This window comes from Pinus tabuliformis, chromosome X (assembly GCF_031772625.1).
Source record: "Pinus tabuliformis cultivar Carrire ecotype Pingquan chromosome X, CPIR1, whole genome shotgun sequence".
Classification (NCBI taxonomy): domain Eukaryota; kingdom Viridiplantae; phylum Streptophyta; class Pinopsida; order Pinales; family Pinaceae; genus Pinus; species Pinus tabuliformis.
Genome location: NC_142308.1, coordinates 160,576,782 through 160,591,970, shown reverse-complemented (window position 1 = coordinate 160,591,970; position 15,189 = coordinate 160,576,782). Strand labels below are relative to the sequence as shown.

The following is a 15,189-nucleotide window of genomic DNA, read 5'->3' as shown; positions in this document are numbered from 1 at the left end:
AGAGTGTCTAGCTTTGAACTTGTTCTTAATATCTTTCATGTTATTATTTAGAAGATACAAAATCAAATAAAACTAAGTTTCCGCTAACATCATGTTATTGTTATTTTCAGTGCCACTTCCTGCAAACATGAACTTCTGCTCATTCCCTTTACAGAAGGAAATCACATAGAGAAAGAAATCCTTTTATAGTAGATATTGGCCTGAGTTTGATGATTGCCATCTAGCAAGAACCAGTTAACACACTTGCCAGGACCAAAAGGAATACTGCTTTAGCACACCCAATCTACAGACTACAACCATTCTCTTATATTGATTGTGTATTTTGCCTTCAAAAAAATAAAGCTGACATGCCTATATGGAATGTCCTGGACATGTAAGGAATGAGGGTTCTACAAGATTGTTAATTGGGTTTATCTTGGGTGGTGGAAAGGAGTGGTTGTTGTCCTCCCACAAAGATTCAATTCCTGCAAGTGACATGTTGAGCTCATTCAAGTGTATTATTGTGATGTCTTCAAGCCTTCTTGTTAAATGGCCTTGAGTCCTCAAGAATATCTTACCCTTGCCTATGAGCTGGAGGGTCAGATGCTTGGTTACAAGGAAAAAAAAAGAATGAGAGTTCTGCAAGAAAAAATTAAAACTGACATTGGAGATGGTTTGAAAACTGATGTAAAACCATATGAGCTATTCTATAAACAGTACAATTCAAACATAAAACTCTGTTCCTTAGTAGCCTTTAAAATGCAAAACTCAAAAACATGCTGAGAGGTTCCAAATCATAAACTATTATGATTGCCCCAAAAATTTCAACTCTGCGCAACTTTGCCTCATTTCACAGTAATTTTGGGGTTGAAATCACATACTCAAATGAATATTTAATGCCAAAATTAATTGCTTCGGGGTTTGTTTTATAGCAAACCCAAAGTAAAAACACCTCCAATCTTAATTCAAGAGGTACCCTTTGCCTTGGGAGAGTGATTCAGGATCTTAGTTAGGACAAAACAATCAGGAGGATCGATATTGGTGTAATAATTCTGAATGGTTTCCGTTATTTCGAAGTCAAATTTCTTGTAGAAAGATATAGCTTCCTCATTGTTTGTCTGTACATGTAAGTAAATCTCCACAATGCTCAGATCTTGAGAGCAGAGATCCAAACAGTGCTTCAGCAATTTCGATCCTACAAAAAGATCAGAAGATGACATATCTAGAATACAACATACAAGCAGCATAACCACCAATCATCAATTAACAAAAATCATGCAAAAGGGCAAATCAATTGATACCTATTCCAAGCCCTCGATATGGAGCCAACACACCCAATGTCATGATGTAAACACGTACCCCTCCACCCTCTTTCTTCTCGAGACGACAAGCAATTGACCCAACACAAATATCACTGTAATAGGCTGCCAGAAGCAAAACAAACATTAGGCAAAGGGCCATATGAAATCTTCCCAACTTCAACCCAAGGGCTACTCCCAAGTCCCCACCAACAGATAAAAAGGCAACGTTTAATTACCAGTGATTCATAAATTTGCATTTTTTGGGTGTAGCCTATTAACCTCAAAAGTTTGATTGTTCAATTAAATTTTGTTCAATCTTAAATCAGTCCGGGACATACTTTCAGAGACTATTATGACAGAAAACTGCAGAAAATAGCTAATCTAACTAATCTGACAATGTTAGATTTTAGGCTTCTGTGGGAGTTTTTTGATTCATGATCCGGATTAACCACAGTCTTCAGTTCATTCTGCCAACGTTACCCCCTTTGGGGTTTGAAACGTTGGCAGAATGAACTGAAGACTGTGGTTAATCCGGATCATAATCTGACAATATTGAGTGTGATGTGTCACTGAGAGAGCTATGCACAGGATATGTGCATGCCTAAGACAAAGAAATCAACTGATATCTCTCTTGGGTATTTAGATTTCATAAGTAACTCTAGTACTCTTGGGAATCTATGATTTAATAACTATCTCCAGTAAGCTGTTGCATTGTTCCCTGATGGTGGAAAGGGCACATCTTTCTTGAGTCCGAAACCATGGCTGTTGATTCTCTGGCAAAAAGGCTAGAAGAAAGTTTAAAGCCATTCTGACTCTTCAGGAAGCACACAAGTGCATCAACAAGGGCTGCTTCATTGACAGGACATGTAGGTGGTTTAGAGATCTCTGTCATTTATGGCCTGGCAGACAGTGAACTGGTCAGTAGGATTCCAGCTAGACATAAAAAGTTTCCTCAAAGATGACACCATATACATAAGTTACTTGCTGGATATGAACATGAGCTTAAGATGACAGTCTCACCAACTGTGTACCCTTCCACTGCAAGAGTTCAAGATAGAGACCAGAGTGTTGGGCAGAGAGGCTGCAGCAGCAAAGCAGATTCTAGAGCTTGCTCACCCATATTCTCAGGGGATAGGTGAACGAACATTCTCTCTATGTTTATATTTCATATTTATATTTGTCTACAATTTAGATGTTGAGCTGACAAAGCTCAGGGTTCACACATAATTCTATTTTTTAGGCACCCATGTTCTCACCATGGCTTGGAAGTCTGGACCAACCATGCAACCATTGACAACTTTTTGAAGTTAGTACTTTCTGCTATTGCTATGTTTCCTAAGGTGGGGTGATGGGGCACCATCAAGGCTGGCTGAAGGTTCAAGGTTCAAAGATGGCCGAAAGGCTCTAGAATGGCCAAATTACATCGGATTTGGAACCCTTAATTTTGGTGTAGATAGATGATAATTTTGCAATATTTCGATTTTGTCAATATAATTTTAATGTGACGGGAATTGTAATAGTCACCTATCTTACTATGTTAGCGTTTCATTTCGAATTAATACTCTCCCAATTGTGTGTTATATCAATAATACTACATGTATAACAATTGGATACAGGTGGTTTATGAGATAATACACACCAAAATCTTTGCAATCCTGCATGCAGACTTTGGGTTGCAAGTCCCTAGATCTCGCTAGTGTTATTATCAACAACAGTTTCAGAGTTGTGACTTGTCAGCTCTCTATGGATTGCAGTTGCTATCTATGTGATGGCTGTAATTGCAAGCTATCTTATAATAGATGTATTTTCCTATGACGGGATTCTATTGCATATTAGTACTCTCCTCCTTCCTCCTAACACGGTTTGTCTTACAATAGTTTTAAGAAAACAAAAACACCAAAAGATACTCCCACTTAATCCCTAGTTGATTAAGTTCAGATCTTCTGCCTTCAATGCTCAAACCCGTCGAATATAATGTTTCAGACAGTCAATTGTGCATAAGGGCATTCCCAAAAACTACAGAAAATTGTGAGATTTAGTTCATGGGTATTCATAATTCCACAACGATACTTGAATTCCATAGCCCCCAATATAACAAAGTCATGATATGGGCATGCCAAAATACTGAGAAGCAATTGCTAGGGTATTCTTTTTAAGCTGAGTGCACATTTCAAGATACGGATTCCATTAAAAGGCATTAAATGAACTTATTAAAGTTAGGCTTCAAGTATATGTTTCAGCTACTGCTGGATCTGCCCTGGGGTGTGTGCTCTACAACCGAATTCTATATAGAGAAACAGGATAAAACAGGAATGAAATGATAGAGATATTTAGTTTTACCGAGCTTGGTGAACTCTCCGGATGAGAGGGCATCGGAATAGTATTTGTCATTATATCTGACTGGGAAGATTGCAATGTTGAGTTTCTTGAGTTGCATCAAGTTCTTGTCACGGAGACTGTCAAAGGAGACTGGAACCTCGCCTTCTCCGCCCATCTCCAATCTTATCCTCTGCACCTCTTGCCACAGCCGAAGTATTCCAGAATGTAAGTGCGAATTCGATGGCTATGCCAGTGTCGAATCCCTGAAGGTACTGAAAGTATGTTAACCACCCTGTGCTCTGCTTCTGGGCTCCTTTCTATTGTTCTGGGGTTTTCATGCGTCTTGTGTGTTGCCAGAGTTTTAGCATTTTTTAACTTAATCTGTTATGTTTGAAAAAACGGGATTAGAAGGAGGTTAAAATGGGTTTATTCCTTTTAATAATAATATGATTTAAATTAGTTCGTATGGGGTAGAGGAGATGATCACACCATTTTTTGTTAAGGTATTTAGTGGTGTAAAATTCACTTGTTTAAAATTTTGTGGACAAAAATCCAGCCATGTTAATGGCTGGTGGTAAGGTTTACTGGTTCAAAACTTCGTGGACAAAAATCCAGCCATGCTAATGGTTTGTGTGGCATAGGCCAGGTGTGATTCCGGGGTGATTTTGACGACTTAGATACCTCTAGGTCGCGGTTCGGGGTGATTTTGATGACTTAGATACGTCTAGGTCACGGTTACTCAATCCACAGGTCAGCCGTGTAGCAATCTTAAATTTCACATAACTTAGCAAACAAAAAAATAATAATATGATTTAAATTATAGTTTAGTTATTTATAATTGATTTATAAATAATAGTTTAATGGAGTTAAGAAGACGTTAAAATGGAATTAAATAGATCTATTCTTTTATAATAAATATATAATTTAAAATTCGACGAGCCGCCAAAATCTATCAATGGTGGAGGGATTAACTTTCTTTGGGATTGTTTAGGTGAATCCAAGCGATGTCAAAAGTGAATTTTTGCCCTCTGCAACTAGGGTTACCCTAGCCATTGCCTCCCCCTCTCGCGTTTGCAGGTTTTCATGGACACTATGCATATCTTCATTTGTTGTTTGGGGGTGTCTCCGTCGTAGCTCTCAATGCCTTAGGTTCTCGCTTGATCTATTATGGGTCTTGCTCCTCATTTTTAATCGTTGTTGAAGCGCTAATGACTTGAAGACTCCCAATGTCATTACCACTCCTATTTACCCTGTTGTGCGACTCTCTACTTGTGGATGCACAATGAGTGCCCCAAGCAAATTTGTGAAGAAGACAAAATCAATTCTTTATTTAGACCTAGGGTTTTCCTCCCCCATTAAAACAAATGTGGTTCTTTTAAAGAAAAAATGGTTATTGGGAAAGTTTACTGGCTTGTGGCCAAGTTATGAAGTCGTTGAACACTGGGTTTCTAATAACTGGGAAAATCATGAAGCCAGGAGAATTTTCTATTATGGAAAAAAGTATTACACGTTTCTTTTTGAGAATCAAGAAGATAGAGACCATATATATAAGTTGAGTCCTTATTTATGGGTTCGAGAAGCATGTTTTTCACTCATTGGTCTTTGGAATTTAACCCCATGATGAAAATTTCATCTGCACCTGTGGATTAGATTGTCATTTCCCCCTCTTCTTTGTTAGGGTGAGGGAATTTTTAAGACTATAAGAGATAAATTGGGTCACTTTATTACTAATGACATGAAAATTTGGGGCAATCTTTCGTGTGTTAGAATTTGTGTTGAAATTGATTTCTCAAAAGGCCTCCAAGTGGCAATTTAGCTAAATTTGAATGGTTGGTCTCACCTTCAGGCTCTAGATTATGAGCAAATTCTTTTCAAGTGTAATTTGTGTCATAAGCATGGACACTTTGCGAAAAGTTGTCCAAAATCTCTAGTCTCTTGAAGCTCTCCAAATCCATTGCCTCCAAAAGAGCAAGACAAAAATAAGCAAGGATTTGTTGTAATTAAAAGGAAGCACAAGAAGCATGGAAATAAGAAGTAGCAGAAATATAAGGTTGAACCTCAACATTAACCCCTTTCTAAAAATAGTTCTGAAGTCTTGAATGTTCCTTAAGCAAAAGGTGAAAATCATGAGGCCTAAGCAGATCAGCCAATATCCAAGAAGTCTCATGTTCCAAAGGTCCCTCCAGATTGGAAAGATGAATAAGGCTCAGAGCAGGACTCTCCAATGGAAACTTCTATGGTGGGAAACTTTTCTCCAAAGGGTCCTTCTGCATTGAAAGATAAAGAAGTTGGTATAGTGGACAAGAAGAATGTCTCCGCATCTTCTCCTTCTTATTCAAATGTGCTTAAAAAACAGAGTTTTTTCCCACCTATAACAAGAAGTGGGAATTATTTCATTGAATTAAAAACTACTCAGAAATGAGTGGCAGCTAGGGTTTTTGCAGTTGACTGAGAAATGGTGAATTATAGTGATTCGAAGAAGAAATGTGTTTCTATTGAAGGAATGGCATCTCAAGCCACAGTGTCATACAGTGCCATGCTGAAATCTGGATTTGTTCTACTAGTTGTTTAAGAAGCTTTGGCCATTAATGTTCCTTTGAAACAGGATGCCTTCAGTAGTGAATTGTTTTTTACAAATCAAAGTTTGATCTGCAAATTTAATGGGTTTTGGCCGCAATTGACCAATCTCCACAAATGGATTATTGATTCATGGAAACTTCTTTTGACCAATGATCTGAATATTTACCCCTTGGCTCAAGGTTTTTTTGTAGTGGATTTTGATAATATTGAGGATAAGCAGAATATTTGTAAATTCAGGCCCTGGTTTTGCGACATTGGTGGCATAGTTTTGGGGTAGTGTTGGCATTTTCATGTAGTCCTGGTCTCCCACCTATAATATGGTTATAATATTAATCTCTATAGCTCTTGTTTGGGTAAGGCTCTCGAATCTTCCCCTACATCTTTGGAACCTCACAACGTTATCTTCCATTGGTAATGTATTTGAGAAGTTTTATTGATGCAACTCAGAGTCTAAATATTTTTATAAGACTACTTATTCTTGAATATGTGTTGAGATGGATTTCAACAAAGGTTTTCCTTTTGAGATTAATCTTGTGGCTCCAGACTAAGTGTGGGTTCAAAAGATTGATTATTAAAATGTTTCCTTTCGATGTCAAACGTGTTATCAAATAGGGCATGTAATTAAAAATTGCCCAAAGTGTTTGCAAATAACAATGTATGGAAAAATACCCAGAGACCCAAATGGTGGGAAGGAGCTCAATCTTAACATTATACGGTATACAAAGAAGAAGAGACTCAGGGTAAGAAAGAAGAAAAAGAAAAACGGAAGAATCAATTGTCAAATATGATTCACCGAAGGAAACAAAAGCCAGTTAGGAAGAAGTGTATGAGGAGCCTCTAGATTCAACAATAGTGGTGGAGCAACATATTCCAATGAAAGTCAGATCCCCCTATAAATCTTCAAGGGAAAAAAACTAGAAAAGCAACTTCTTGGGTAGATCAAGTAGATAAGGAAGAAATTGAAGACAACAACGCTCACTCATTGAAGGGTGATCCATCAAACACAACAGAAAATGTGGTTTGGACTCAAGCGGGGAGGAAGCAAAAAAAAACATTTCGCCAAGGAAAACCAAAAGCCAATCAAAACTAAATCAAAAAGTAGTGAAAATGGAATGTAAATATATTTGGACCTTAGGAGTATTTTGGAAAAAATTAACTGGAACGGGACTGAAATTTTTGTATCATGGGGTAATCACTTGAAGGATTGGATTGAACCTCCATGCTCAATCTCAAACCTGCAAGGAATATTGGTAATTTTGAATAAATGTAATGGTTATGGGCCAAATCCCAACTTTTTTAATAAAATTCTCATATCAATTTCTTTGAAAAAAAAAAGAAGCAAGAAAAAATTTAGTAGAAAGAACTCTGGTCATGAGATCTATCTTGCCTCCCATAGGTCAAGTAGTGTCATTGTCTAATATCATTTTATAGAAATGTTTTGTTTCTACATTTTCTTGTGCAAGAAATTTGCTAAAATCTGTTCTTGGTTCCATGAAGTAGGAATAAACATTCAAAGATTTAATTTTGAAACTTTGCCCTCCTTGCTCTTATTGGGAGGAAGCTGGTTTTTTAGTTTTTCTAAAAAAGTGCCATTAGACGAAGCTAGTCAAAGGGGCTTACAAGAAGGAGATCATATTGTAAAATTTCACATGTATTTGTTGTGACAGGGCACAAATTTAATACAAACTATACTCATTCTTGTTTAATATATATTTTTTAAATTTTTCTAGATGGGGTGACTAAGGTGGCAAAGGGGGGACAGATGGAGCATGTTCCTACCGCATCACCAACCCATGAGTTGGTGGGACATGGCAACATGCCCCATGCCCCCCCCCATTCCACCCCAATGTTAAATGATATATAATAAGATGACCATCGTTGTAGAGCACCACTCAACAGGCTTACTCTACATCCAATGCCATAGCCAACCACCCCATGCGAACCTGCATTTCTAGATATTTTCTGAGGCGAGTAATGGAGTTTAGTACCATTCTCATGCATAGGCCAGCCCACTACAATCATGTAAATTCTTTCACATTCAATGATGAGCCATTGATGGTTGTTGCATTAGGATTGCACATGCATCCTGGGGATTTTTTCAGTGATTCTGAAGATGAACCTCCTTATTTCGAGGCAATCTTCACATCTTCTCTCCCTAACAGGTCCTCCCTTGCACTCCAAGGGCTATCACCGAATGCCAAGGTCACTTTCCATGCAAGGCAAACCAAATTTTTCCATCACTTTGCTCTATGGCCAACTCTGAGCCTTGGATGGAAACGTAGGCATAACCTTGTTGTTTCCTCCTCCCAGACCAAGAATGGCACAAGCCTACATGGCACATTAATTTTCCTAGGCTTCACTCTAGGGTTAAATTATGTTAGGTTTCAATGCAATAAGTTGTTGGTGCTAGAAAAGCAATGACTCCCTTGTGGCATGCCCCCTCCAAAGCCAACGGTCGACACTAGTTTCGATATGTTTGGTTTTTTTACATTTACACTGTAAACACTAACCTTTAACTTGGTTTCAACCATTACTCTACATATGGCTCTACTCGCACCCATGGTCAATTCCTAGGGAACCCAATTAGAAATCTAAGACACTGTTTGATCAAGACCACTCTACCCAACCCTGGGGTGACACCTTTTCTTCTCTCGCTTCACTCACTTACAAACATGCCCAAGGGAGGGGCCAAGGTCAGATGTGATGTTTCCTACTCTCAAGAGTGAGACCACTCTAGATCCTAAACTTGGGGCAAGAGTTCAACAACATGCTACAAGGAATTGAACCCCGATCTGATACAAAAAAGAGATCACTCAGGTTGATTGAGAGCTCTCAAACGAGAGACGCAACCTCACAAACATTGCTCGGTTCTTGCTAAGGTTTCTAATTGGGTACTTGTTAGCCATACAAGGGAGACATAATCAATACATGTAACAATGGATATATATTAGCATATAAAATCCCTCCTAGGTAGAGTCTTGGTAGATCACAATGAGCTTAAGAATGATGTCATTCTGTCTCTAAATCGAATGCAATGTTTCATGATGGCGATGGACCATAAACTCATAAGAATTGAACTACAAGTGGGATTTCCTCTTGAACCTGGCTGCTCTTTCGATAACAACAAAGAGCCGATACATGCCAACGCCAGTGACTCTAAAAAATAAATATGCATGTGCAACTATCTTCGTACTTTTTATTTTTCTTTATGTTATCTTGTCTTAGCACCAGATTGAAGAAAGGTTGCCATGACCATCTATACTTTCCAAATATTTTGTGTTTTGTAATAAAAAGTTTTCTTCTACTTTTTGCAATTTTGGAACAATTGAAGTTTTGTGTATGGTCTAATTTCCTCAGTGGCAAGGCCAACACAGAGTTCTCATGTCCGAGATGTAAATCTTCAATTTCAAGTAATACAAATCTTTACTTCACTGATATATATATATATATATATATATATATATATATATATATATATATATATATATATATATATCATAATCAAATTTTAAATTGATATATGAGATTTCCTTTAAAGATTTTTTTTCAAATATGGATACATTTTAATTCCAAAGTTACCCGATAATACAAATCTCTTTTTGAATGCAAGAATCGAGAAAAAATTTACACCTCCAAATATTTGATTCTTCTCCAAACTTAGTAAATCCAAAGTTAAAAAGGATGTATGATAGTTCTTAATAATATTATTTATTTCTTTGTAATTTAACATCTCTATATATAGAAATATTCTTATTTTTAATTTTATTGAAACCCTCATATAATATGTGTGTGGGGGCCATTCTTTTTATCCATTATTTTTTAATTATTTTTTTAATGTGACATGCATTATATATAGATGTAGTCTAACTTATAGACGAAATGACATTTTTCATGACATTAATTATGGTTAATTTTAACCAAAATCCGGTAGAGATTTTTAAAAGCTCGAGTTTAAGTTGTTTAATTTGTAGGATTTGAATGCCCCAGGGGGTTTTTCAAGGTGCTGAATCCATTTATGCCTTCAAAAATATATTTTAAACAATAAAAAATCGCATTCTTTCTTGAAATTGTTTTGTCAGATTCTAGTGAAAAAGTCTATTTCATCTATATGTTAGACTATATATATATATATATATATATATATATATATATATATATATATATATATATATATATATATATATATACAGTTTATTGTATAAAAAAAAATTAACAAGAATGAGTATATAGGTTATATTGAAATAGGCTTGGAGTATGCCCTAAAATTGTTTTTGCTTGGCTAAGAGCTCGTCTTCCTCAAACGTAAGGAAACATGTTAACAACCCAAGACCCAAAGGCATCTGGAATGAGTGAAAGCTTGCCCCCTTACGAACCACCAGCGGGTCATTCCAAGTTGTGTGATTTTCTTTGAATAACAATGATGAGTCAGCCTGCATTCGCGGATAACAACCAATGATGGTTGTCCCCACTGCTAGTTTGACAACTGATTTTTATAGGTTTTCCGACTATATAAAAGAATTATTATATTGAAAATCTACACCTGGATGTGGCAAGTACATCAAGAGTTACATTGCTTTTGCCTCACAAAATTCTAAAGGGACTAAAAACTAGCCACCTCCCAATAAGAACAGGGGGGAAAGGTCAAAAACTAATTCTTTGAATGTTTATTCCTACTACTTCCTAGGAGTAAGAATAAATTTTAACAAATTGTTTGCACAAGAAAATGTAGAAACATAACATTTCTATAAATTGTTAGAAGGCGACCCACTGCTTGGCTCATGAGAATCAAGACCAAAGTTATTTCTACTATGATTTTTCTTGCTTCTTGTTACCAGTGGGGAGGAACATTGATTTTTAAGCACATCTTAATAGGAAGGGGAAGAAGAGGAGGATTTGAACTTGTTCTCGGCCACCTTACCAACTTCTTCATATTTTAGTGCAAGAGAAACCTTTTGAGAAAACTTTTCCACCATGGGGGTTTTATTTCGAGGGTCTTGATGTAGGTCTTCATCATCTTTCAAATTAGGAGGTACCTTTGGATTAGGATTATTCTTTTCTACTGGCTGATATGATTAGGCCTCAAGATTATCACCTTCTTCCTCTAGAACTTTAAGGACTTCACAACTATTTTTGGAAAGGGGTTGATGCTTAAATTCAGCCTTACATGTTTGTTGCTTTTTATTTCCATGCTTCTTATGCTTCCTTGTAATTGGAATGAATCCTTGTGTGTTTTCTCCTTGCTCTTCTCTAGGAGGAGGCAATGGATTTGGAGAGCTTCGAGAAGCTAAAACTTTTGGACAAATTTCACAAAGTGTCCATACTCATGAAACATATTACACTGGAAAGGAATCTGTTCATAATCTAAAGCCTAGATATAAGACCATCCATCCAAATTTAGTTGAATCGCCTCAAGGAGGCCTTTTGAGAAATCCATTTTAGCTCAAATTTTGGGACATGAAAAATTGTTCCCATGTTCCATATCACTCGAAATAAATTGCCCCAAATTATCCCCATCAAAGAAGAGGGATAAATGACAATCTGATCCACATAGGTGCATATTTCCATCATGGGTTTAAATTATGAAGACCAATGAGTGAGAAACAAACCTCTAGTGCCCATGAAATAAGGACCCGAATTATAGATATGGTCTCTATCTTCTTGATTTTCAAAAAGAAATGTGTAATACCTATTTCCACAATAGTAAATGCTCATGGGTTCATGATTTGCCTAGTTGTCAAAAACTCAATCTTTGACGACTTCATAACTTGGCCACAGGCCAGTAAACTTTCAAATAACCCTCTTTCCTTCAATATTACCACATTATTTTTTGCTAAGGAGGAAAATCCTGGGTTCAAAGTGTTGATTTTCTAGTTGCAAACAATACTAGAACAATTTTCAAACTTATAACTTCTTCCAATAATACAATTTGACTTCTTTAGAGCATTCCAATCATTAAGCAGTTATACTTGAAATTTTCAACCATCAACTTTGGTAGAGCAATAGAGATCAAAATAAGACAATGAAACAAGAGACACCAAAATTTCTTGGGGAAAAACCCTACAAGGGGGAAACTTGGTAATCTTTCCTTATTAAATAGAATTCAATTCATTAATTCTACATCAAAATAATCCAATCAAAATACAAACCTTTGACTTCAATAATTTCCAATTCAAAACTAGTCAAATGAGAGAGAAAAAGTCAACAGTTTCTCATAGTCAAAGTCTGCACAAGAGGGTTGAATTTCAACCTAAGGCTGTTGGTCAAAGGGCCGAAATTTGGCCTACAAATTCCATAATCAACTTCATTCAAACTTAAGTAGTTGACTTGTGGTCAACTCTTGATCAAGGACCCAAAACAGAAGCATATCTTCAGTCAACAAATAGTCAACGAACAACGGAGAATTCAGCCTTCAAATCTTAGTCAACAATTCGATCAAATAACTGAGAAATGAATAAAGTCAACATTGGTCAACAAAAGTCAAATAAATTGGTCAACGTAGAAGTCAATCCTCTTCCTCTTCTTCGCTTGTGCCAACAGATCTCCTTGCGATTGGTCCAATGAGTGAGTGTGATGTGATGCCAAATGAGGTCAATCGAATGCCAATATATATTTGAGTCAAGAGGTGGGTGTAGAACTTAGGGTCAAACCTCTTCAAGTGGTGGGGACGACTTGGACAACTGGAAAATAATTAATGTCTTCTTCAATTTTTACCATGAAAATACCGATCAAAGCTACCAATTTCCAACACTCCCTCTTAGCTAGGGAGGTAATTTTCATTCTCTCTCAAGATCAATCTCCCCAACCAATCCATTGGTCTCTCAGCAATGACCTAAAGGAGAGATCAATTGTACAAGTCTCTTCATAAGGAAATATACATAACATCCAACTCATCCCACAGGCCAAACCCAATGTCATCAAGGTCAAAACCTAACTGAGCATGGGATCAATCAATGAGGCCAGACTCTCCAATTGTATGAAATGGTCTCAGTCAAGCACAATGACCCAAGGGAGTACTCAAAATCAGTCTTCCTGACCAAGTCCATTTTCTCTCTTAGTCAAGCACAATGACTCAAGGAAGATAACTCAAAATCAGTGTCCCCAACCAAACCCTCTAGTCTCTCAGTCAAACATAATGACTTAAGGGATCACTCCAAGCTAAACCAAACTCCCCAACCACATTGGTTTCTCAGTCAATTTCAATGACCCAAGGGAATAACCAAGAAAATCTTCCTGACCATAGACCATGGTATTTCAGTTAAGCCTAAGGAAGATTATCAATCTCATGATGTTATACAATCAATGCTCCCTCTCTCCAAGAGAGGGATTCTCAACCACTCCAAGTTGTTCTTTGAAATAAGCAAACTTCATCTGGGACAATGGATTTGTCAAAAACATCAACAACCTGCTCATCAATATGGATGTATTTGAGCCTCACAACTCCTCTCTGGACAATATTCTAGATGTAATGATAATTGATCTCGATGTGCTTCAACCTATCATGAAAAATTATGTTCTCAAAAAGCTTTACACAACTTTAATTGGCACAATATATAACAGTTGACTCCAACACCTAATCAAACAAACAAACAAATAGATTTTGAATCCAAACTACTTCACAAAAGGCTAAACATGCAACTATATATTCAACTTTAGCCATACTAAGAGCAACATAAGTTTGCTTCTTACTTGACCATGATATCATAGTGTTAGAAAGTGTAGCAAGAAAGGCTCAATTTGACTTTAGCCTTAGTCAAATTGAGTAAATCGAATTTCCACATCAGTAGGACAACTTGGAGGTAGTTAACTAGTGTGACATGGCTCTTGTCACTCAATTAGCTCAATAAATTTGAGTTAGTGGGCTTGGAGTTCAGTCATGCATGTGTTGATTGCTAAATTTTAGCAATCTAGTTCAGTTATTTTCAGTTGTACTAAGTTAACTGGCCTCTAACAATTAATAGAGTCAATTGAAGGTCAATTGAGCAGTGAGACAACAATATAACTCAAAGATTTGTTAGTTAATTGGTCTATCATCCCAAAATAGTTCATGCATGCATGGAATTCAAATTCCTCAGCTAGAGTGGAGGAATTAAGGCTAATGTAAAATTATTTGTATCTATTGGAGTGTACAAAATTTTGCATGCAGGCGGCTGATCAATCCTTGGGAATTGCGAAAGGAAATAAGGACCTTTCCTATTGTTTGGGAGCTCAAATTAGCTCATATTTGTGCAAGGAAATAGGAGGCTGCAGGAGGCAAAAATTGGCTAAGTGTTGGCTAGAGGCTCTCATTTAGCAGAGATAATAGTGTCACTTTTGTAGGTTGTGCTTAGAGTTGGAGCGTGCAATTGTAATAGTTGTTAGAAATTAATTAACGGAGCGATGAAACATATACAATATTGCAGAAACACAAATAAAAAAATGCATAAAACAAGAGAGACACAAATATATGTGGTTCGCCCAATTTGGACTACGTTCACGGAGAAACGACCAGTCCTTCCTTTTATATTATCTAGCAAAATGAAGAGATACAACCTACAATAGTTCCGCTAAAATTTCCTCTTCGCTCACACACCTCCTCTCTCTCTCTCTCAGAATAACAATACATAGTCGCAATACATTTCCCTCATATAGACCATGGGTTGCCTTCTAGGGGAAAAAACCCTAAATTAACATAACTTCTACGTCAGACCATCCGCCTAATGAACAACTCAGGGGTGTACAATCCTCCTAGGTTATACACTTGGTTGAAACAAGACTTCTGAATCAGGAAGATAATTCGGCTCCACACCCAACAATAGTTTCTCTATTCAACAATGCAAAGATGCTTGAGGGATTTTCCCAGTTGGGTTCCCCTAGAAATTACTACGTACTTGTGATGAGCCCCAAAAATGGGTAATTATATGGGCTCATTTTGCCTCTTAATTCGACTTAATCCACCACTCTCATTAGTTTATTGCATGTTTTTGAATATATTTATGCTAATAGAGTGAATTGGGCTAGTCATTTTGCCATG

At 36.8% G+C, this 15,189-nt stretch overlaps 1 protein-coding gene across 1 annotated transcript; it reads right to left on the bottom strand.

Annotated features, from left to right (window-relative positions):
* Positions 1-662: 662 nt before the first annotated feature.
* On the bottom strand, positions 663-3,977 carry LOC149138948 (uncharacterized). The gene is made up of 3 exons (XM_089446904.1): positions 3,621-3,977; positions 1,281-1,403; positions 663-1,174 (listed from the first exon to the last, which is right to left on the bottom strand). The coding sequence occupies exons 1-3, from the start codon at positions 3,772-3,774 to the stop codon at positions 945-947; spliced, it is 507 nt and encodes a 168-aa protein (XP_089303030.1). The 5' UTR covers positions 3,775-3,977; the 3' UTR covers positions 663-944.
* Positions 3,978-15,189: the final 11,212 nt, after the last annotated feature.